The 26231-nt window shown below is 30.8% G+C and overlaps 1 protein-coding gene across 1 annotated transcript in view; it reads right to left on the bottom strand.

Annotated features, from left to right (window-relative positions):
• l(3)76BDm (trafficking protein particle complex subunit 8 homolog l(3)76BDm) overlaps nt 1-26231 on the bottom strand; it is a 107285-nt gene that overhangs the window by 41298 nt on the left and 39756 nt on the right. The window contains exons 10-17 of the mRNA XM_085816228.1: nt 25247-25397; nt 20658-20758; nt 12214-12487; nt 10002-10187; nt 5025-5133; nt 4387-4569; nt 4026-4177; nt 3500-3574 (exon numbers count right to left, since the gene is read on the bottom strand). Coding sequence (XP_085672354.1) covers nt 3500-3574; nt 4026-4177; nt 4387-4569; nt 5025-5133; nt 10002-10187; nt 12214-12487; nt 20658-20758; nt 25247-25397 — 1231 coding nt within the window. The remainder of the gene's footprint in view (nt 1-3499; nt 3575-4025; nt 4178-4386; nt 4570-5024; nt 5134-10001; nt 10188-12213; nt 12488-20657; nt 20759-25246; nt 25398-26231) is intronic.

The following is a 26231-nucleotide window of genomic DNA, read 5'->3' as shown; positions in this document are numbered from 1 at the left end:
TACTGCGAAAAAATCTAAGAAGAAACGTTTTATCAAAGGACGTTTCTTCTTGGATTTTTCGCAATAATTTTAAAAACGGATTTTCGTAGTTTTTTTTCCCCCTGAAAATAACTAATCCATGAATTAATTTACTTGCGCCAAAAAATATTTTCTTTTCCTTTAGAGTTTAACCACTTGCGCTAAGACTAAACTTCACGGTTGCGGTGCCGTGCGCTACAATATAACAAGCCGTAAAGTGTCTCATTTACGCCGCTCCGCATCTGCGAGTGCAATCCAGAGCTGTAACTCGAGAAATACACAATCTCGTTGTTAGGCGTCGTGTGCACCACGTTATTTTCATTTTTGTGATAAATGCTTATCGACGTGGTGTTCACGTCGCTCGCGGTTTGAGACAAAAGCATCTTGACGTGCGTGGCACGTCTTTTTAAGTGCAAGTGGTTAAAGAAATTTTAAACGATATTCATTTTATGAACTCTTGATAACGTGACCTTCGAACTTCGACACCGGTTTCGAGCTTTGGCAACAGATATCTCAGACATGCACAGCTGTTTTCCCTCTATGATGGAACGGAGCCACAGCCACGTCTGTTGCAGAGAGGTTTTCCTTCTTTACAATACATATTCTTTGATTCTAACCTCCATGGTACCGTATACTAGGATTAAACCCATTTTGTTTTATACGAGAACAGGTACTTTCTTTAGTTCATGCACTGCACATGCGATTCTCGAGGAAACCAAAAGTTGCGGGAAACTTGATTTGCCTTTCTAAAAGACAATCACATTGGAGATGCGAAAATTGGCTCTATGCCAGCTGCCCGAATGACACTACGTGATACATAATTCGCCAAAAAAGTTACCTCTTCCGATGTCGGCGCAAAAATCGCTTTTTTTGGCGGGATCGTTGTATGAACTTCCCTGACTTTTCCAGATTTTGACAAAAATACTTAAATTCCCTGACTTTTCCCTGAATATTTTGGTCAATTTTCGAATTCCCTGACTTTTCCCGGTTCTCCAGGTTTTCCAGGTAGCGTGGCAACCCTGTTTTAATTCATACAAAAAAAAAACATCCATTTCAAATCAAATACAATAAGCTGAAAATAAGTTCTGTAACTATCAAATATTTAGCATTCATTAATCATGAATATATTAAAATTAAAACGTGGCATATAACATGTACAACTCAAAATTCAGTTTAAAATGGAAAAAAATAAAATTAAATGAAACCTATGAGTCTGTTTCTTGTTTGCTAGTGGTATTTCTGGCTCTATTTTGTTCAGTTTAAGTTTTAAAAATAGCTCTACTACTGCTACTATGTTTTGAAATTTAGATTTTAGATTTCCCAGTTTCAGAGGCAAATCTTATCTTGTACACAAAAGATGAGGCACATGGTAATCTGCATATTCATTTCAAACTGTAAGCTAAAAACTGCTTAATTCAAGGTCTTTGAAAGCAAATTTTAATTCTTCATCAGGTAATAACTCAGTTTTTCACTTAAATAAAATATAAATTTTGTGATAGCACACAATGAAAAGGATTTCAAATCTATTCAGTCAGAAAAATCTTTTGGAAAATAATTACTAAAATGATATTTAAGATCTGTAATGAAGTTGTTATATCTTTAATAATTGACTGAACAATTTTCAGTTTGTTCTCTATAACTAGCTTTCTCAAGTAGGAGAAGGTGCAAAATTAAGGTGGTGTGACTAAATGTGAAATTAAGGTGGTTCAGAAGGTGTGACTTTATACAATTTATTATTCTTAAGTAAATTCTATTGTTCTTAAGTACTGGGAAGCAAGATCAAGGCTAAGCTTATTGGCCAAATGTCTGACATTTGTATAAATAAATATAAATTTATTATTTTAACGTCATTTTAGTGGCACGTTTTTCAATACAAGCACTTCTGTATGAATCATACAGTGAAATCATGTTACATTGGAAAGACTATTATTAGTGAAATCATGTTACATTGGAAAGACTTGGATTGGGCTAGGAGTATGCTGTGTTTTATAGCATGGCCCTAGTCCATGACTGCACACTCCTACACAATTTTCCCAGGAAATATTATTTACGGTGATGTAAAACTTTACCATAAACATTTCTTTTCCCATATCCTTTGCAGTTCCTTGCAAAAAAAGTTTTTGCCTACTTCATTTTTGTATTCACATTTTGCAAAACAAATTTATTGTGCAACATTTTGGCAATTGGCAGATTCATCCAAATGAAGGCTGAAAAATTTATTTTTATTGAATTCTAATTATAAGTTTGCTTTCCAGAACATTTGCCATTCTGCATATTCTGCAACCAACTGTTGTGTGATACAGAGTGGTATTTAAGATATCTGCTGCTTTTCCTTTTTGCCACATTAACCGCTTACTAAATCCTGAGCTGCTACAATTAATTCTTCAGCAATTGTGTACAGCTTGCCACTTTCAGAAATATGATAATTCATTCAGTAAGAAGCCTCCAATGCCTTTTTGTTATTATACAATTATTAATATTTCAAATGTCCTATTTTTTCTGAAAAAATTCAATGGATCTTTGGATCAAAATATCTTTGGATTGTGGGTGTTTGGTGTGGCTGCAATTTATTTGGTTTCTGTGACTCACTTGACACGACTACCAGGCATAGAACACACCTAGCCCTTGGTTCATCATCTTCAATACACATAAAACCATACTTTATAAACTTTTATTTGTTTAGACATTTCCATGAAAATAAGTTAAATACTATTTCTATAACAAGAGACAGCTGCAGACTATCTACTGAGACCTGTTCTATTGTTCTAAAGTATATAACGTTGTGCTTCAGATGACATAACATCGTCTGAGGCATATACAGACCCAACTAGCTTGTGATAGATAGCTAGTACACAACGTCGTCTGAGGCATATGCAGATCAAACTAGCTTGTGACAGACAGCTAGTGCACAAATGTTGTCTAAGGCATATCCAAACCAAACTAGAATTTAGTGTAACAATTTCAAAGAGACAGTCTATCTTATGATGATGTTCTAAAGTTATCTCTTTATAATTTCACATTTTAAAAACCAAAATTTTTGCTCAAAGAAGTTTGCAAATGGTGTCTTTGTATCTAATTAAATTTATTTATAATTTCTTCATCCACCTATAACTTCAATATAACTCAGGGGTCACGACTCGTAGATTGAATACCACTGGCCTACAGCATTTGCTATGGCATCAGATTTATGATAAAAAGTATATAATGGGCCTGTTCCCATTTACTGAAGATTTGCATATGAAACACCACTTTCAGGCAGTATACTTATCACAGATGCCTGTCATTTGATTGGAAGAGGACAAACACATTACACTATTACACATGGTCACTTCTTAAGATCAAAACTACATTTTAAAATCACTGTTTATCCCAAAATTTCAAGGGAGGAGGCAATTTTTTGCATTAGAATTACAATTTCACTTGACAAATATAAACAAATAGACATAATAATCTTTGTAAAAAAAATCCATCAAGAATTTACCTTTTTCTCTTGATGTGGTTCAAATGTGACACGGGGAAGAACTCTAGTTTCAACAACAGCATTTAATACCATTGCCTAAAGTAATGGAACTAAAATGTTAAAAAGCATTCAGTAGTACTATCAGTGATCACATAATTTATAACAATTTCACGCATATATATATTTAATGAAACATAAACTTGTATAGAAAAGTATCACTTCTTAATCACAGAAAGAATAAAGAATCACTTGCTCAGTGCAAATAAACTATACATGTTGATTTTGTTTATAAATATGAAATACAGTGCACATCCAAATCATACATACAAACTATGAAGGGAGGTAATGAACATCAATATGAATCACATGAACCATATTTAAAGAGTAAAAAGGACTGGCAGGCCCAAGCAGTGCTCCAGCTGGCACATGCGTTTTCTCATAAAAGCTTGTGACATTGATGTAGATCATTTACTATATTTACGATGTAGATAATTTATTGTACATTATATCATGCAAGACTATATTCTGAAAACTACAAATGACATACCTTACTAAAATCCACTTCGTTTGAAACTGTAATCGGTTCCTTACCACTCGCAGGATCAGTCTGAGATGAAAATGTCCACAGTGGATAAACATTATCTATTGTTAATGCAACAGACAAAGGATTTCTTATAACTACTTCTATACTTATTGTTTCTGGAAAGTAAATAATGCATTAAATTTACAAGAATTTGATTAGAAGACATATTTTACATATTTTAGATACTCTAACTATTACAGCATGTGATTTTCTTACATAGCCAAAAGTTTTGAATGATCACATAGATCAATTATTTTAAAACAATTTTTTACAAAACTCTGAATTTTATATCTTATTTACAGCTACAGAAACTATATACATTTACCTCCAACAATAGCATTTGGTTTAACCATATTTTCAGTTTTTCCAGTAAAGCACTGAAGTTGAGGAGTAAAAGCAGCAACATTAAGGGCTCGGGTTACAACTATTTCTTCCAATTTGGACCATATATGATTATTGATATCACCTCGATCAAAACCTCGGCCTCTCACATTGAAAGGTTCCCCTTCTAAATAAAAATTTATAAAAAAATAAAATAAACTATCACAAGTCAAATTACAGAAATGCGTAAAAAATATAAAACAAGAAATTTTTATTACAAAATGAAATGCAATGGTAAACAAATGAAACAATTAAATAATTATCACTCAAATAATAAACTATAAATAAAAAATTAAATGCATCACTTTATTTAAAAATAGTTTTAAAATGCTATTTTGTTAATACAAGATTACTTCAAATTACATAAGTGAAAAAATAAACATGTATGAATTTCTTCTCTCACCACAACTTTACAATAAATCATAAATTTGTATTTAAATTTAATTTTTTAAATTAAATTCAATTTATTCTTATGAAACAATTTTTACTTTTATACGTATTTGTTAAAATTAAATTTAAATTTGTTTAAATATATATATATACATATAATATTTAAAAATATCAACAAAATAGAGTACTAACTTTTAACAGTCACAGAATCTTCTGCTAAAAGAATCTTGGTGGCTTCAGAATTTATTAATGGAACAGGTAGAATTGGAAGGTCATTGCCTTGCTTCTGATTCATCAGTCGCTATTAAAAATAATCCAATTTCATAAGCTAATATTAGATTTCATTTATAAACAAACCAGAAATTCTTATTTTTATCAGGGTTGCCACTCAAACAGGAGAATGAAATTCCCTGACTTTTCCAGGTGTGTTTCAAGAAAATTCCAGTCTATCGGCGTAATGTACGTTGGCTGTGCTAAGAGGTACATTAATTATGGTATTACTTGTGTTGTGTAGCAAATTCATTTAATTATTCACGAAATCCCAGGGGACATTTGTTCTTAATTATTCTTGGTATACTTTATTTAATAATTTTGTTTACTTTTCCACTTAAGAAACTTAATAAAATTTAAGATATATACATTGGATAACAATTGTATGTTTATTTAATTATTACTCATGATTATCATCAGTTCAACAAGAAGTTAATCTTGTCCTTATATATCACAACGCAATGCTAAATAGTTAGGTTAGATTTTAGGAAAATTTAATTTGTGTGAGGTGTCTTCTTAAAAGGCATCTTAACTCTTGAAAACACAAATATATTATAACAGGAGTTGTTTTCTCCACTGAAGATTGAGATTAGAATCTGTCCAATCTGGAATACAATAGGGGCTTTTTTTGCAGACACTCTGCAGCTAAACGAAAGAACGAAATCTATTTAATAATATTTTTTTAACAAATTGAGGTATTTTATATTTATTTCGCAGCATACATAAGGAAAAAATATGTGCATTAAATTTCGTGATGATATGTCATCATACTGCTAGAATTAATTTCAGGATTATGCCAGAGAAAATTTCCTGAAATTTGAAAATATTGTTTACTTATAATAAATAAATTTAACATTAAATGATATGAATAACATAAAAATAAAGATAATTACTTAAAAATTTAATTAGAATAATCACAAGGTATTTATTAAAAAGAAAAGGTTTAAAAAGATTTCGCGGTAAAATCCTAGTATACGGTAAGGCTTTGGACCGATTTTGAAAATTGTCGCCAAGACCAAAATGACCCATTTACTGCTCATCATCATGTCGCCAAATTCTGTGTGTACCATACATGAAGGTTATTCTAACCAAAGAACGTTTATGTAAAGAAGAAAAGGTTCCATACACATAATGCTATTACACTGCTAGAAAGTGGAGGGAAAATTTGCCTAGGGATTTGCCGTCGAAACCTGGCGGCCAGAATTTCCCTCTCCGCAATGTGTACAGGAAATTGAGAAACACGTGTTAAGAAGAAACATTCTTTGACAAAAAAGAAAACTACGAAAATCTGTTTTTCAAATATTTCGAAAAATCCAAAAAGAAACGTTTTTTTCTTGAATTTTTCGCAATAATTTAAAAACGGATTTTTGCAGTTCCCCCCTCAAAATAACTAATCCATGAATTAATTTACTTGTGTCAAAAATATTTTCTTTTCCTTTAGAGTTTAAAGAAATTTTAAACGATATTCATTTTATGAACTCGTGGCCTTCGAACTTTTACTCTGGTTTCGAGCTTTGGCGACAGATATATCGCGCATGCACAGCTGTTTCCCTCTATGATGGAATGAAGCCACGTCTGTTGCAAAGAGGTTTTACTTCTTTACAATACATATTCTTTGATTCTAATCTCCATAGTAGCGTATACTAGGATTAAACCCATTTTGTTTTATACGAGAATAAGTGCTTTCTGTAGTTCAACATGCACTGCACATGCGATTCTCGAGGTTACTGGAAACCAAAACTTGCGGGAAACTTGCTTTGCGTTTTTAAAAGATAATCAAATTGGAGCTGCAAAAACTTGCTCTATGCCAACTGCCTGAATGACACTCATGCGATACACAATTCGCCAAAACAGTTATCTCTTCGAACGTTGGCACAAAACTCGCTTATTTTTGGAGGGATCATTGTATGAAATTCTGACTTTTTCTGGTTTTCCAGGCAGCGTAGCAACCCTGTTTTATGTACATAATAATAGTGAAAGAAATATAAAGGTATTACCAATAGAATAATTTTACTACAAATTAAAAATTATTTTAGGGAATGGATACAGACAAATAAGAAAACAGCAACAAAATTTTGCATAAGTTTTTTTATGCAAAATTATTTAGCTGCTGAAGAAGAGAGACTTTTGAAATTGACAAATTAAATATAATTATGTTAATCTGAGGTGATCCACCTGCCTAATTTTATATTTTAAATTGACATGTTTATCTTCTGTTTAGATAGTATGTTCAGTATAAAATACCTCATTCTGCAATTATTCTAACAAAATAATTGTTTAATTTTTTAAAAATCATTTTGGTTTCTTTAAAAAATAATAGCTATAAAAATTTAGCTAATTGAAGCTATTTAAATAAAAGTTTTCATGAGAAGATCCAAAAAGCTCTGCCACTCAGAGAGTTAATAAAATTACTGGAAAATGGGAAGAAAATCTCAACTGGCAAAAAATGGCTCCCTTTAGTATAACAGCATTTGACAAGATTCACTTCAAGACAGAGCTCTCTATTATCAAAGGAAAACCTCATGGGAAAGAGTTTCAAATGGAAACTCATCTTACCAAATTCTTCTTTGGGCATTTTTGAAGACACTTCATAAAGTTGATGAATATTTCTTCTAGGACAACATCAAAGCAGATTTCAAAAACAAACAAACAAACAAATAAAAAGTCCAAATCCTGTGAAGCATGTGGGCTTTGGAACAACCCAAAAATATGCACACAAGGAAGACTGTACAATGTAGGAACATCATTCGGAAAGGATCATTTGGAATATTCTCAAAACTTTACCTCATAAAATTAATCATACCTTCATTAATGAGCATTCTAAAAAATTTACCTCTTCGAGGAAGCTCTGGCTATGACTTCTTTGCCTACTCAGTAACTGGAAAACCTGCATGGAAGTGTTTAGAAAATGTTTATTGATTTGTCAAAGGAAGAATCACTATACCAACAGGATCAAGACAAAATATGATGCCAAGAGAACTAAGAAGAAATTCAAGGAAAGAGATCAACTGTGATTGAGGAAGTCATAAAGGGATATCAACCAAGCTGTAGACTTCAAGGTCATCAAAAAATTGCAAAATGTATTGGTCAGTTGCAAAGAACTCCCTCTTCTAAACTGTAAGTAGATATGACAGACTATGACAGACTTGCACCTTACTATGCTAATGATAATTAGTTGCTCTTGAAGACTGTCCAGGCCATGCAGTCTTTAAGGTCTACATTTGTGTAATAAAAAAATGTTATACATTGTTTTTTTTTTAACTTGTTTAATTGTTGCACTTTGAGTAATAACTTTAAGATATATTTCAGTGCAATTTTTAAATAAGTGCTTATTTCTTGTTTAGAATTATAGATTTTGTGATTCTGAATCCAACAATGTTTAAACTATAAAAATACCTCAAGCAGAACTTTAGAAATAAGCAGAAACTCTCTTGATGAGACTTAGAAACAGAGCATCATTTGCCAATTCTTTGCTGACTTGCAGTTTTCTGGAAGTTTCAAGAACACACATTTTGGAAGCTGTAGCAGCAGTTTTTCCCAAAGTTTCTAGAAGACCGCACGACATTATATAAATATGGCTTTCATGGCCAGTAGTTTATTTGGTTCTGAATTATTTTCATGATACTGTAGCTCAGAAAGTAGATGAATTGCATTTTAGAGTTTACTCTGGAAGTGATATCAGTAATTTGTAGTATTTCTCATTTGTTAAGGAGGATGTGCCTTATCTCTGCATTCATGAGTTATTTACAACTGTTATTTTTGTCCTGTACTCTTATTAATTACAACAAAAAGTTAATTTCTTCCTGCTCATCTGGATGGAGTAACTGTTTGAAGAAATCTCCATGAATCCATAGCTTGCAACAATATTATCATTAGATGCTTTTTGAATAAAAAATGCTTAAACTTCTTAGAGTTTGTTTTTTAAATTGATTTTATTTGATAAGTGAAAGACAATACTGAGAAAAGTAAATACAAACACAAGAATAGGAAATTCATATAACACACATTCAAAAATAACGTATAGCAAATTAGAAACTTGATTGGAATCTAAAAGACAATCCAGTATTACTAATTATTCTGAGAAACAATTTTGGTGCTACCATTAGAATGTTCATAATTTATGGTTGCAATTGTGCTCGAGAAATGCAATTTGCCATTCATTTAATAATATAGTTTGCCCCATTTTGGCCTAATTTTTAAATTGGTGTATGCCTGAATTTGTGATGCCATAAAATGAGAGAGTATTTCAGTTATCATAATCCATGTTACGTAATACAGAATTTGAAATTAGAAATGTGAGATATTAAATTAGATTAAAGAATAAAATATTTTTTCCCTCCAGAATTAATCAAATATTTTGCTTGCATTAATCAAAACTCTAATCTCCTAAATTCATTTACCCTATTAGGTTTAAGAAATTAATAATTTATTATATGAATATACACATATAATACAATCACACATACATCATTAAGTTCATATCTTATCATAAGTAATTTTCTTTACATGTACCCTATTTAGAAAAATAAGCATCAGCCTGAAGAAATATTAACAGATTATAAGTTTGGAAGCAAAAGCAAATATGTAACTGGTTTATGAAGGTGAATTTTACAAAAAAATAAATTTAACAAATATTAATAAACTAACCAAAAAAATTATACAAAACAATTTTAGAATGAAAGCAAATCAAATTCAATTTCTACTTAACAAATGTTTTTTAATATATTAAAAGACATTTATTTCACAACATAAATCAACCTCTTTGCAATAATAATAGTAATCAAAATTCTAACTATATATATCATATATCTGGAGTCACATGTATATAGTATATATCATATGTCTGGAATACTTTAAACTCTTCTACATTCAACTATATTATAAAAGAAATGTCCATACTTTCAATACGAATAGATATTCCCTGAGGTAATTAGCTTGTTCAGCAGCAGGAAGCTGACATTTTGACACTAGAAGAGGTTCAAATGCTGCACAAGCACTTTCAAGTTGATCTAATTGCACAGAAAGACGTCCAATGGTAAAATTGATATGATTATTTGCAAAATTCCATCCAACTTTACTATAAACCTAAAAATAATAAGGAGAGAATGTGGCATTTTCTTTTTCAAGTCTCTCTGTTATATTGCATAAAACTATCAAAAGTTAATAATAATTATAATGACAAATTTAATTATAATAATAATAATAATAATAAAATGGTACTTGTCTTCTGTCAGACTTGGTGACAGAAAACGATATCAGCGCACTTTGGGTTTAAGAAAGTGTTACTGGTTTCCAAATATTGTAAAGATCCATGAAAACAAAACTGACTATGGTAAACATTAAACTGGCAATTCATTCAATAGTTAAACAACCCGGGTTAAATTTAACCTTCTGAGTGGCGCAGGATTTTACATCCGTCATGAAGACCAGTATTTAAACAGCATTTATTAATTGAGTTTGTATAATTACTTATTTTAGTCTGTATTTTCATAAACTTACATTCATTAAGATGATATTTACATTATTAAAGAAAGTAAGAAAGCAAAATATCTTAAATTATAAGCTAATATGTACTGAGTAGCAAAACTTCTGATAACTGGATAAAGGCGGTCATAACGCTCAGAGGGTTAATATATATATTGATATACAGAAGGTTAATATATATATATTAATATAATCAGAGGGGTTTACCTTCTTCTGGTGACCAAAGTGTAGCAATTGCTGCTAATAGTTCCTCAAACATAAACTACAGTGTCTTTTCTATTGATTGAAGATTGAAAATAGCATAATGAGCCTTTTTACAACGAAAAACCAATATATCGATACAATGCCATTATGAAAAACCAGTTAGATCATTAATCATTTATAACTTGCACACCTTGCACAAAAAAAAAGGGGAGACAGTTCTATATCTCCCGCTCTAAATGACCGATTGTCAAAATTTAACGTTTTCCATGTTTCGAAAGTGCAACTTAGGATATACATTAGATTTATATATAGCACTGTTCTAATGTTGGCATTTTGACACAAAATCAGACTTTTTCTGAAATAACATGCCAATTTTTTTTTCATATTTTGATTCTAAGACTCAAACTGCCAAGTTTTGTAAAAAACAGCACAAGTAGTTTTTAAAATATTAGCTCTCAAAATTTTAGATCCTCCATGTTAATTAAATTTGATACATATTTATTAATATCTTTTTTTTAATTAAACTTATTTGATTCATCCTTTCACATTTCGAAATTCAGGTTCATTCCAAATACAATTCACTCCTTTTTTATCATTAATTTTAAATAATTTTTATAAATTTTTCAAAAACAATTTTGACTTATAACCCATAAAATGTTTACCATCAACTTAAAGTAGATGTATTTCTAAGATACCTGCAAAATAATTAGAGTATTTTATTCAAAATTTCCTAAGATACATGTGAATTTACATATTGGCATATTTGTTATAAGCAATTATAATGGCAAATGTGGTTTATGCACTTTGTTAAAATTGTTTGAAAGTATGAACGATGACATTTTTTCTGCTCGTGTTCAACAAAAATGACTGAAAATACATTTTTTGATTTCTTCATAAATTTCTCACCAAAAATTTTTAAAGTTTAAAATCTTGGTATTATTTGAGTCATATATATATAATAAAATAATATAATATGAATAATATAATAAATATTGAAATATTGAAAATATCAGTATGCTATTTTAGAAAAAGTCCAATTTTGTGTCAAAATACCTATGTTAGAACAAAGCTGTAAATAAATCTAATATATATCCTAGGTTGCACTTTAGAGATATGTAAAGTGCAAGTTAATTTCAGCAATCGGTCCACTTTTGTGTAAGGTTTTCATGCATATATTGGTAACTTTTTTGCACACGAGATCAATAGCACACTAATGCAGAAATGTGTCGAATAAACTTATTTATCAATATCACTATATCAGATAAATACCAATAAAATTTACAATATAAAAATTTCATTAAACTAAGACAATTCTAGTCATGACATGTGTTAAAAATATGCTACGTTGAGGATACTAACTGACATTAATGCATGAATTATCTGCATATTTTACAGAACAAATACCATATTTATTAAGTTTTACCTGCTCAGCTTGTTTATAGGATCTTAGTGCATGTTTTCTCTGTCCAGCTTTACTAAAGCGATGTCCAGCAAGAATAATGTGAAAAGCATACTTCCGTACTTTAGGAGGCTTGCAGTTAATGTAACAATACGCAGCCTGCTCTAAGCATAAAGCACTTGGCAAATCAGCCTCACTTGGCATACGTATAAATTGTGTAGCCGCATCCCGATACAAACCTTTAGCTTTTAAGCATTCAGTGCTAAGGAATGTAGCCCGTGTAGCCAGTTCAGGTAACCTATAAAAAATTAAATTCATAATAAAATTAATATATAACATACTAATAAGACTTTTTTTGCTTACAAAACTTTTATAATATTCTTACAGACATAATACAAGAACAGATAAGAATAAAAAAAAACAGCATACTTTCAATTTTAAACCACATTATTACATGTGTATATAAAATAGATTATTACATGCGTATATAAAATACAGAGTGTTCCTAAACTCAAGGTACATACATTATGGGGTGATAGAATACAAATGAACAAGTACAAATCATCATGAATTTGTGATCGGAACATAAGTTTTGAAACGTAAGAGGTACACAAGATTTAAAGCTCTATGGTTTAACTGGCTTTTACTTCTAAAGCGACTGGCTAAAGACGTTCTTGTGATAACGAAATTGAATTCTCATTTGCACTGCTATAGAAACTGATACTAGATAACCAACAAGACACATCCCAGATGCCAGAACCTTTCAGCAATTACAACCAGAACTGTTCGAAAGAAGGTCCTTTTCAAGAGGATATCGAGCATGAAAGGAGTGTTAAAACACCATCCATACATCCCTACCATGTGCACAGAGTCCAGGAGCTGTACAATGCAAATTAGGTGCCATGTGTAATCCATATGCATTATAATGTAGGTAATCCATCTAGGTGCCCATGTTGCATTTGCCATGCAGTTTATACAAGAGACCACTGTGGATCCAGATTTTTAGGCACATGTGTTATTTACTCACAGATGCCCATTCCAGAGACAGGATATCAATTACTCAAAACTATCATGTCTGGGCAACTGATAATCCCCACATCACAATCCCAGAGTCATTCCAGCACAGTTTCTGAGTAAATATTTGGGCCAAAATTGTGCATGACCAGATTGGTCAATATTTACTTCCAGGTTGCCTAAATGTATATTCATTGTGTTTTTCCGATACATGGTGGCAGAACTACTGAACCCTGTTCCAGCATACATCAAGAGATGCTTGTGGTTGGCAAGCTTTGGATACCATCTATCCAGAATGATGGATTGAATATGGAGACCCAATTAACTGGCCGAAACGCTCACCTTATCTATAATGTCTGGACTTTTCCTGTGGGGTACAATGAAGAATTTCATCTACAACAGAAGAACCATCAATTTTGATGAAGAATTTGTTGGCTGGATAGCCATAGTTGTTGGAACTATACGACAGATGACTGGTGTGTTTGCCAATTTATAAATGTGTTTGTCAATCCATCAACAATGTCAAGTCTACATTACGGATGGTGCACACCATTTTAAGAGTTGCTATAATAGAATATTTATTGTCATTTCATTCAATAAAACCTTTTTTTTTTTTTTTTTTTTTTTTTTTTTTTTTTTTATAATTTTAATAGCGTCATTTCATTCTTTCTCTGTTTACTTCTTTCTCATTATTTCAGGATGCAAGACATCTCGCCTTCTAATGCCTTACTGCTCGAGTTCCAATTATAGGTTGTGTGGTGATTTGTGCTTGTCCGATTGTGTTTTACCACTATTTAATGTATCTACCATGAGTTTAGGAACAATACCCTTTATATAGTGCAAACCTCTCATTAAACCTCTCAAATTTATTTCTGACAACATAAATAAATACTTGTACAGATAATTGCAGTATTCTCTAAGAAAATCATTCCTTAACTCAATCAAAACTATCAAATAAAATTTATTCACAAGTAATTAAAATACTTCAATCTGGTGCCAGCTTAAAATATTTCCAAGTACTATACAAACTAAAGAATTTATCTCAACAAGAAAATGATTACTTACATGCAAGATAGTTTTTATACATTTCTAAAAGATAAATTTTACTCTTATCTCAAGACAACATAATTTACCTGATTAGCTCATTGATTACTTTAAATAATTCATCACATTCCTAAGCTGTTTATACCCGGTTTCTCAAACTATGGTACATATATCACTAATAGTACATTATACTATTTTTAGAAGTACAATTTTTACACAAAATATTTAAATTAAATGTAAAATAGCACCCCTTTTGATAGAGATATTGATTCATGATGTTACACATATTTTCTATTCTTATTTATGCGACATAAAATTTAATAAGTTTGAGAACTTATACTACTAAATTATACTAATTTTCCCATTTCCTGTCCGTCCAGACTAATATGATAAATAGGTCACAACAGTTATCAGAATTAATAAAATATTATGACTTCATGAACACTTATAAAGCTGATGAGACATATCTTTGCTTCAAATACCTGCTAAATGAATGACATTCAAAGATCCAAACATGCATAGTCTTGAAAAGTACTCTGCATCATAGACTATAAGCTTGTAACAGCATAAAATGTAAATAATTAATTTAAAAGTAACCCACAGATATTTTAATAATCATTAATGTTTATATATTATTGTATCGGGTCAGTCTATAAGTTCGTGAGCATTAAGAGTATGCGTGGAATTCACTATGACGCATTTACTAAAACAATACAATTTTGAACCTGTTGAAACTTGTCATCATTAGACTAACATATTATTCAGTTCATCACCAACTTTCATAAATATCGAACGCATTTTAGTACCCATAGAAGATGAATATGATAATCAGTACAAATGTGCTGTGCTATGTTTTTTATTTTCATGTGGTGAATCTGCCAGGTTTGCAGCGATAAAAATTAATAGTGTACATGGTGAACACACTATTAGTGTAAGAACTGCCCAGAAATGGTTTAAAAATTTAAAGTTGGTAAAAGCAGCATTGATAATGAACCCCGTTCAGGGCCTTTTGAACTGTTAGAACCAAATCAAAAGATTCATTCAGAAGTTTATAGTGAACAACTTTGCTGTCTAAACTCAGAAATGGTCAAAAAAACGCCCACGATTGGTGAATATCAAGAAAGTGTTGTTTCATCATGATAACGCTAGATCGCATATGGCTCGAACAAAGCTGAAAAATTTAGTGAATTTAACTGGGAGCTTTTACCACAACCTGCTTACTCCCCAGATATTGCCCCAAGTGATTTTCACTTATTTCGTGCCTTAGAATTTTTTTTACTGGAAAAAAAATTAAATTCTAAACAGGATGTACACAATGAACTTTCAAGTTTTTTTTTGCATCAAAACCAGAGTCTTTCTACAGCAATGGCATAAAAAAGCTGCCTGTAAGGTGGCAAGACATTGTAGATAATGGAGGAAAATTTGTAACTGATTAAAATGTTAAATTGTGCTTTTTTATATTATTTAAAAATTTGCCAAAAAATATACACGAATTTATGGACTGACCCAATATTATTCTTTTGGCAACATATTTTATATTGAATTTCTTTTTTAGAATCCAATGTTTTATTTTAAAAAAAATCAGTTTTACTACTAGAGTTGAAAAATAAAGGATTTGGTATTAATATGGTAATATTATATGCAATTCAATAAAACACTGATATGGTAGTAAGTCTTTACCTGCATCTTATTACATTGTCTCAGTTGAGAACCAACAAGCTCTGTATTCTGTTCAATAATACAATAAGAACATAATGCAATCGTGGCAGATAGAACATGTTTTATTCTTGATAAACCATTAATAAATCAATTACATATAAACTGATGCAGTAAGAGTGCTTGTTTTTGAACTAAGTTTAGAGAAATTTACACATAAGATCTATTTTCCCCATTTTAAAATATCATTGATATACAGTAATTTGAACAACTTAAGTACACAATAAGTCATTTCTTAAGATTTTTTTTTTCCTATGTTATTCTAAATGGTTAATTTATGTCATTAACATAAAGTTGCTAATAAACTTCCATACCCCTTAAGCAATTTTCTTTAACAGAGTCCAAAAGCTTATTTACAGTTTGCAAAAGTCAAATCCATTACGCAAACTGTAAATACATCAATAGTCAACGTCACTTAGACAACCATCTCTGCAGAAGACCGAAATTGTTTCAGATTATGCATGGTCTTTTTAAACATGTTCACGATACATACATTAAATATGAAATAAATTGGATGTTGAAGACAGATGTCAATAATGGCAGTTGTTACAATAAGAACATAATGCAATCGTGGCAGATAGAACATGTTTTATTCTTGATAAACCATTAATAAATCAATTACATATAAACTGATGCAGTAAGAGTGCTTGTTTTTGAAGAATTACATCAGTACTGAAGTATATTCAAAAACAAATGACAAAGAAGCAGACATAGCAAGTTAGCAATATCAAAGAAGAGAGATAATACGATGTGCCTAAAATGACAGCTAAGTTCACAGAGATTTAGGTTTTAATCTGTGTCAGCTAACACAAAGTTTTGACACCCAAATTCGAAATCTTAATTGCTGAGGCCTTGTGTTACTGAGGCCCTGTGTTAAGCGAAAAGCATGTGACTTGAATTAATTTTGAAATGACACAATTTTAGGCAATTTATTATAAACAGTCATTATTTTTAGGACAGTACAGAAAATACTCAAATTAAAATGGACATCCAATGGCCAATTAAAATTTTGGTTTTTAACTTTTTATCTTTCATATATGTGCGTATATGTAAGATACACACATATATGAAATATATATGCACATACATAAAAACAACATATATATAAATCAAATACACTAATTTTAATTTGCAATAGTATCCTAACTCTCCTTTTTAATTTGCTTATTTTTCTTTTCTGTTCTAAAAATAGTAACTGTTTATAACAAATTAAACTAATATATATGATACTAGTTTAATTTCTAATATATATGATATTAGTTTATTAGTTTAAACTAATATACATGATATTGTTGCAAAATACGTTTACGAGTGCGCGTTTAATGTATGACGGACGTTTTAAGCCAAGCTAAAATTATCTAAATATCTATTTCAGTTAATGTTGCAGATTGCGTTGATCCTTAATCTTCGAATTGGATCCGGCTTATTATTTTTTGCAAACTGTTAGAGCAATTTTATAAAAGTAAGCTTGAACTTTCGATTATGTCAAATAGAATTTTTGATATATATTTACTAATATGTAAAGGATTTACAAAGCGAAAGTATATTTCAAAGTTCATTAAACAAAAAGTGGAATTTCTGCAAAAAATGAATAAAGGCATATCCTTTGTTTATCTAAACTTTAACGTTTGTTTATCTAAACTTTATCTTTAACACCGCGGCGGGTGCGCTATCAATTGGAAGTTGATCTGTCAGCACTATCCTTATCTTCAGGGCAGATGTTTTTATTTTATTTGGCTTATAATTCCTTACTAAATGTAGTATTTCATCTCGATGTACTCCGTCTTTGATATGATTTAAATCAAATTCCTCGTCATTATAATTCGCTTCCGATAGTGAAGAAAGTAACAGAGGTTATTGAAAACGAAAAAATTTGGATTGACAAATTAGTCGGTAGACACAGCAATTATAGGACTTGAACCGCGGATCTTTGTAACTGAACAAGAAATTATGTCTGTTTATAGAATTCAAGAGAATGTATTATCACGTAAAAAACGAAGCAGCTTAAACAACTTACATTGAAAGAAATGTTTAATAAAGTAAACAAATAAATATTAAGCTTTTTTTTGTAATTTTGATACCCTTTAGATCATAATTGATCTTTATTTCATAAATTACGGTTTCATATTTTTAATTTTATAATTTCTGCATGCCATCTTACCAGATTTAAACTGATGATCTATAATCCGGAAAAATCGATAATCCGGAATCGCTGAAGTCCCGACGAGTCCGGATTAATGACTTTTGACTGTATAACAATATTCTCACTGAAATAATGGTTTCCACTGCTATTATTACATTTTTTTTTTATTTCCTTACTTTACCTGAAACTGCATGACCACACAGTTTTCTTCAAATACAAGCATTTCCATCAGTTTTGGCATATCCACTTTAACTGAATGAATTAGCAAAATTTACCCCAGCTGCCTTGAACTTAATAAAACTAATTTAAATCAGGTGCAAATTGACTTCTTTTACTTAAACATTATTAACTACCAACAGATTCCAATTTTTGATAAAAAGATACTTTTTAAATTCCCTACCAATAAAGTTACTCACTGTCATTCCTACAAATCTAAAAATGTTTTAGTTACTACCATTATTAACCAAATGCACAGAATTAAAAAAACTGCACGGAAATTTACAACCTACAGAATGAAATCTCATTCTTCCCTAAATTATTCAAAAAAATAAAATTCCAGTTTATTTTATTAACTTCCAATTTAGGAAAATTGGTATTAAATGCCAGCTTTAATACTGAAAGTTATATATGATGTTACAATTTAAACAATGAGGAAATTAGAGGAGGAAATCAGTAACTTTTGCAAAAATGTAATTATGTTCTCTGAAGCAAAAATCTGTGACTAACAGGACAATTTCTCTTTGAATTACTTTTTAGCTAAATATGTGAATATATTTACTTTTCTACTTCTTTTTTTCCCCTTCCCCCCCCTATTATTTCTTACTGCTGCTAGAAATTCCATTTTCTTCAAAATTACTTAATTTTAAAAAAAAAATCCATTTTTCTTAATGAATCATTAAAATAAGTAAAGAAAAATCCATTTTGGAGCCAATTACCCCAATTCGTTTCTTACCAAATACAGCCCTTTGTCCTAGTCCTTGCAAAATGGCTTCAGAAAAGCATGGTAAGTGTTGGATTTTAAATGAATGTAGTCTTTATTTTATATGTGCTTTAATTTTATTCTATTTACTTAATGTGTTTTGGAAACTAATAATTATTTTTAGTTTTGTATCTTGGAAGTGGCAACAAAAACAATTTATAGAATTAGCAAAAATATAAGTCTGTGTAGTTAGTTAGGCTTATTAAAGAAGAATGACTTGTTATCCGAGTGATATTTTATTTAAGTTCCAAACATCTTTTCAGCAAATAAATGTTTACTTTAGAATATTTTTTTTTTAGTCTCTAGAGTATGTGGTACGCTGGTAGCATAATAGTTTATTTTGACACGTAAGCAAACAGTAAGTCTCCCTTTTCATCTTTTTGACTTTGATGCAAATTGTTTACAATTAGTAATTATAATTATCGAACAGCTTTAATTTTTTTAATGTTTTTAATTTTATTTGCGTTTTACATGTATTTTTTGGAAATGTTTAGTCTTTCCATTTATGATTGATTTGGGGTTTATTGCCAACATAATAGTTCTGATTCAGAAATCAAACAACAAAAATCAGCGTTATATTTTATATTTTCATAAGACTAGTGTCGATGGTTTTACCGAACCATCATCCTCAGCTGCAAAAGCGCAAATGAACGAGATAGGATTTCATGATTACATAAGATAAGAAAGGCTGGACAAGAATAAGCAAGTGTCGCCATTGTCCTGTGAAAATTTGAAAATATAACGATGATTTTTGTTGTTTGACTTCTGAATTAGTATTTGTTCAGCATGTTATTGTGTCTTAATTACAATGGTTCTGTTTTACTTCAATTTCTTTCCTATTTCATTTTTAATAAAGTTCAGAAACCTATGGGGTGGTTCTGTGAATGGTCTACAAATCTTTTATTACTTTAGGGAGAAATTTCTAAAGCACTCACACAACATGGAAACATTTTTGGATTTTATAAATGTGACTCAAGTTTATGCATTTGGCATACTCCCCAGACAAAGTATGAGCTTGAAACATTTTTAATTCCTTACATTTTTTAGCTTTTTAGCAATAATTTCTTTCCAATTTTAACCTACAACTTACATTTTCAAAAATCTTTGTGACAAATATCCCACCTTTCAGTTTAATTTAAATTTCCTTTGAGTAAATATACTGGTTTCATTTTCGTTTATATTTTTTCATGCGTTTTAGTGATTACCATGTATTTCCTGGGTTTTTGGAAATACTAAATTTATTTATGTGCATATATAACACAAAATTCGCAGCATAAATATTTCCTGTATCCTGTTGGAAAACAAAACTGTGCAGAACATTTTTAGTTAATAGTTTCCAGAAACAGCAACTGACCTTAACTTTATCTGTCACATTAAATATTATGTTAATTTTTCTATTTCTTTCCTCACAGTTTTAAACATTCTTTTAGAAAATTTAATTCACAATTAAAAAAGAGCAGCAATAAATCTCATTCTATTTTGGATAAAAATTTTTAAAATGTCATAAAAACAATTTATACTATGAATTTAATAGAAATAACATAAATATCTGATAAATGAATACAGCTTTACTTGCAAGTGTGGAGGTATGTTGTAATTGCACTTTCTATATAGCGAGCTGGATACTCATGAACAGAGCTATTTTGCATAAATACAGACAATGCCGCCATTTCCTAAAAACAACAAAGAAATAAGAAATAATTCTTTAAATAATATTTTCATCAAAAAAGCCTACATACAAAGGTATGGAGAGTCCATAATATTACTTCAATAAAAATCAGAAATTAAGTTTGTATGTAAGAACACTTTTCCTATATAAAATATACACTTTTTAATTTTTATAAATTTCAAAAAGAAATCTAATATTAAATTCTACATTTGTTTTAACGATTCCAAATTTATTTCTTTACCCCCCTCCAACAAAAATATTAAACACCTCATTTTCTACACACTTCACTAGGAATCTTTTTACAGTTTTTAGACCTGAAAGAGCACTTTAAATAAGCTTTACTGTATTTTTTCCTGTTAACGTATAAGCACGAGGTTGCTTCATTAATACATTTTATCAGGAAGCCTGTTAAATTCAACAGTGAAAATTGGTAGATCAATGAAATTTCACTCTTATCTTCGATAAAACAATATCCTCTGCAAAATTCTTTGTGATAAAAGACAAACTGCATCTGATAGCATGCTGTACTAAAAAAATATTTTCTTAAGTAAAGATTGACCACATTACCAATAAGTGCTTGATGTCACTCCATTCTATGAATTCATTTGACTACTGAAATAGGTCATATTTATTTATTTATTTATTTATTTTTTAATTGGGAACTGGAAAATTTTGAAAATTCTAACAAGTTTTTAATTGGAATAAATATTCAATCAGTACAGATCTTTAGTTTAGCTCTTTGAAGATCACATCGGCCCAGACGAACCTTCATTCAAATGACCAAAAACGCCCCAGATGCATTTTCTGTTTTTGGTCCTCCCTTAAGAATTCCGGGTTGTTTTCTTCCTCCCCTCCAAGGTATGTAGTAGCGGGTACAGTTTCCCCAAATGCATTGTATCAGTTTATTGCACGCATGACTTCCTTGTACAGAATATTAAATTATACACATTCCCCCCTACATTTCATTTAAACTTATTTTCTCGAATTTCATTAGAGATATACTTCTCATTCAATTAATTCAGTTCTCAATTTGAGACAAGGAAAAAATACATAAAAACTTAAAATATCTTCATTAAAAATTGAAAGATATAGAAAAACATAAAACACCAAAAACACTTAAAAGAAAAATTTATTTTTCAATTAAAATTACAGTTCCTTTGCAAAAACAAGCAATTTGGGCAGCAGGCAAGAGGCCAGATTTTTCGGTGCCCAAAATTAAAACATTTACTTTTGGTCCCACTTGGCAAAAAAAAAAAAAAAAACATTGAAGGTGCAGAAACTGACTTAATTCACTATTCTGCTCTGTTTCAAACATAAGCAAATATGGCTGCCGTGGTAAACAAAAATTAGGCTTATTCTCATTTAGACAACTGTAAATTGTTGATAATTCTACAACTATTCCATGAAGAATAATTAAAGACATAAAAACCTTAACCGGAAGATAAAAATAACAAAATTCAATCATTTTTAAAGCAAAAAATGCACTATTTACCAACATATAAGAATAAATATATATATATGTATTGGGGCATATAAAAAGTCTCTGTGGTTTTTGTGTACATTTTTGAACAAAAATTTTCTTTATTGAAAATCAGTTTTAACCCCGTACCATATTGACCATTATTATTTATCGCCTTTTGCCATTTTTCAGGCAGCTAGATGATTAAATAGGTGTAGAACTTCTGTGGTTTATCATAAAAAAACCTGGCCAAGTGATTTTCAGTGCCACTTCATTCGGCCAATTTTTTACCATCAGAAGAGATTTATAGAGTTCGAAACAAATGATAGTCGGTTCAGGCATGGTGCATACGTATATCTTGGATTCCCCAGGCACGGTGCATACGCATATCTTGGATTCCCACAAAACTCTCGCTATCCCAGTATAACAAACTTGCCAATTTTCAAATACGTGTTAGGTCATACAGTTGAGAGTTCAGAGAAGCCCATATCCAACAGTTGCAACAGCTGAAGTGTGACATAAGTAAAACACAAGAGTTCCGTAACACATATCATGATGAAAAAATGAACCAAGAGTCTATTCACTATTCCTAACTGCCGATAGACCAAATCTGGCGACGAAAACTGGAGGTGCTCAGTAAGTGCAATATTATACATATTATAAAAGAAATGCCAGTACTGCCAAAATGCTAATATACAATCAATCCGATATAAACAAGAGTCTAAAGCATTTAAGTGGGGGGACTTAACAGAAAAAGCAACAACCAAGCACAGGATCAAGTGTGGTATAAGTAATAATATAGATATAAAATGAGAGTTACAATATAATTACATAATGATGAAAAGTATTTAAGTAATGTACCTTGGACAGCCATTGGCCTTTTCCTATTTTCACTTGCACAATAATCATAATTTAGAACAGGAATAGTATCATTATTGACATCCAGAATTTTCCGGAAGAATTTCTCTGCCAATTTGGACATGTAAACATTGATTTCAAGAATATTGATTTCATGGCGAATCGCCATGTTTCTAATGAACCAGCGGCAATTCACCGCTTTTCTCAAAACAACATTTTGTGAAGTTTACAACTTTTGCATAGAAGTAAGACAAACATACCCCAAAACAGGGCAGGCATAGGTGAGAATTGGGCACAAAATGGTTTGGTAAATGAATAACTTAATGTTGATTGAGAGAACACTGTTCTGAGCAATTGAGGGGGCAGCGTAAATTTACGTGCTCGGAACTTGTTGAGGATACTTGAAATGTGGGGGCACCATGAGAGCTTGTGGTCTAATGTGACACCAAGGTAGTGGGTCTGCTTCACCCAGGGAACAGGAGTCTCATACATTTTGATGTGCAAGTTAGCAGCAAATTTTCTTCTTATGGTGAAGAGGATAACATCTGACTTTGAGACATTGATTTGGATTTTCCAGGCCCTCAGCCAGGACTCCAGAGTGTGGATGTGATTTTATAGTGCTTGTATAACTGAGCCATGAAAAGCGCTTTGTGTCAGAATTGCTGTATCATCTGCATACATTGCGAGGGTGGCATGTGGTGTATGTGGGATGTCATTCGTGTAAATATTGAATACTAAAGACTGCCCTGTGGGACCCTGGCTCTCGGTGTTGTGGTTGACATGAATGACGAAATGTCTATCTATCAGATAGGAACTAATGATGTTTGTGATATAGCCTGGGAAACCCAGGTTGATTAATTTGTAAGTGAGGCCCTCCAACCAAACTCTATTGAAGGCCTTTGAAATGATAGTCAGACGATGCAAGGTTCAAGCTATACGGTGGATGCATCAAAACTTCCCAACCTTGCTTCCTTCAAAACAGTCAAGTTGTGCACAGTTCAGGGGTGAACTGATAGCTTCACCAGGTTGTAGCAGCAAATGTCTTTGCATTAATTTATATGTCATCCAAACATCGAGCTTCTTTTTGTAGCCTGCTCTTTTCAAATGATTCCAAACTATCATGTGGTTGATATTTAGTGCCTCCTCTATTTCCTGACAGCTTGCATGCTGGTCTTGCTCCACCAGTAACATAATTACAATGACTTTTTCAGTCACTGGCTGACCAGAGCGAGGTGCATCTCTGACACCAAAATTTATGGAACAGAATCGAGCAAACCACTCCTGGATCCTTCGTTCACTCACAGCACTCTCACCATAACCTTTGCAAATTGTTCGGCATGGTTTTGCAGCGTTTTCACCTTTTTTATAGTAAAAAAGCATCACATAGCGTATTTCTTGAGATATTTCACTCATTTTCAAATAAATAGGACTTTTTACACGAGCAATGAATTAGAAAATTATCTTCACATACAATGGAAACTGAATGTCACCTATTAAGCACGGGTTCGTTTGAGACAATTGGGTGAATGTTGCTGGATATATAGGCATCAACACCATCTAGTGGCAAAAAAATCGCAGAGACTTTTTATATGACGCACTATATATTTATATACTTTTAGTGCAGCCGGTTGCATCTAAAATAGGAGATGCACAACTACATGTTATAGCAGTCCTATATAGAAAATTTCAAGATTCTAAGGCTACTTACTGGCTTTTGAATTATGCAACCAACATACATACACACGAAAAAATCTTTTTCGAATCTATTTAAAATCAGTTTTATAATTCATTTGGGGAATTTTTTTTTTCGTTATTCTGTCCTTACATACAGATGCAACACAAAAACATCATTAAATTGCATTTGATAGCGGTAAAAATGGGTATTTTTGTTGAAATACGATACCCGGAATTTTTCGCGATTACAATACTTCCTTTACTTCATACAAGGAAGTAAAAATTAGTACATCATGATTTGAATGCATGACATGCGTAGAGACTAAATTTTACAATAGATGAGTGCATGGCACATCAGCAAAAAGCCAATAAAGAGGATTGTTAAAAACAGTTATAATATTAATACACATTATGCACAATTATTTTAATTAAATTTTAACTATTTTAATTACATTTCAGACAAGTAAATATTTTAATAAAAATATGAGGAGTAATTCTTACAGAAGCTCCAGCAAAATGAAGCCAGGCCTGGTCAGCACTAAAGTCCCTCTTTGCATTATGATAAGCCTGATATGCAACTTCATAAAGCTGAAACATAAATGCTAAGTCTCCCAGCTTCCGTACTTGCAGCTCAGGAGCATCTGGGCCATAACTGAAATAATTTAAATTTTGAGTTTTTTACACTTATTTAAACAAACAGATTATTCAGATTATAAAAGTACTTAATATATATCAAAAGTCAAAATTTAGGTGAAAATTTCATGAAATTAAAAGGGAAAAAAATTAAATTTTATAGAAATTATTGCAAAAACAATTTTCATTATGCACTTGAATATAAAGGAATTAACTGACACCATATCAAGATTACAGGTTAAATGTAAAGATTTACTGAGCAGACAACTGCTCAATCTTTAAATAATTTTGACAACTTTCAAAAAATATATATTTATAGTAAATTCTTTAATGTTTACTTTTAAATATTTTGTGATTAATTATCTTCCTCTGCTAGAAAACAGTGTAATATAAATTCGACTTCAATGCATGAAATGCAATTTAGCTCACAAGTTTGAAATGTTAAAAAGGAACATTGAGGGCAAAAAAGAAATTCAGATTCAGCATCAAAATTACATAAAAAAATCTCATTTTTCATAAATAAACTTATTAAAATTTTATTAATTCCCCTCCCTTAAATTAAGACTCTTTAAACTTACCATAGATGACAGTTTCAATATTATAATTTACAATGGAAAGCACTTCATATATAAAAAGGGGAGAGAAAGAAAAAAGAAGAAAAGTTAATGCATGAATGAGTCAAGAAAGTTGATTCACACCATTTGCATGGCATGCTAATATTATGTATGAGGTTATTTCATCAGCAGAAATTCTGAAAATCTTTAATTTTACTTCTATGCAGTAAGGAAAAAAAAAAAAAAAAAAAAAAAAAAAAAAATGGTTTCTCAATTCTTTTAAATTTTTAAAAGGCAAA

Source organism: Stegodyphus dumicola, chromosome 4 (genome assembly GCF_044657685.1).
Source record: "Stegodyphus dumicola isolate Sdum_Otavi_A_Nest chromosome 4, ASM4465768v1".
Taxonomy (NCBI): Eukaryota; Metazoa; Arthropoda; class Arachnida; order Araneae; family Eresidae; genus Stegodyphus; species Stegodyphus dumicola.
Note: the sequence above shows the minus strand (reverse complement) of the source record. Positions and strands in the feature narration are given on the sequence as shown.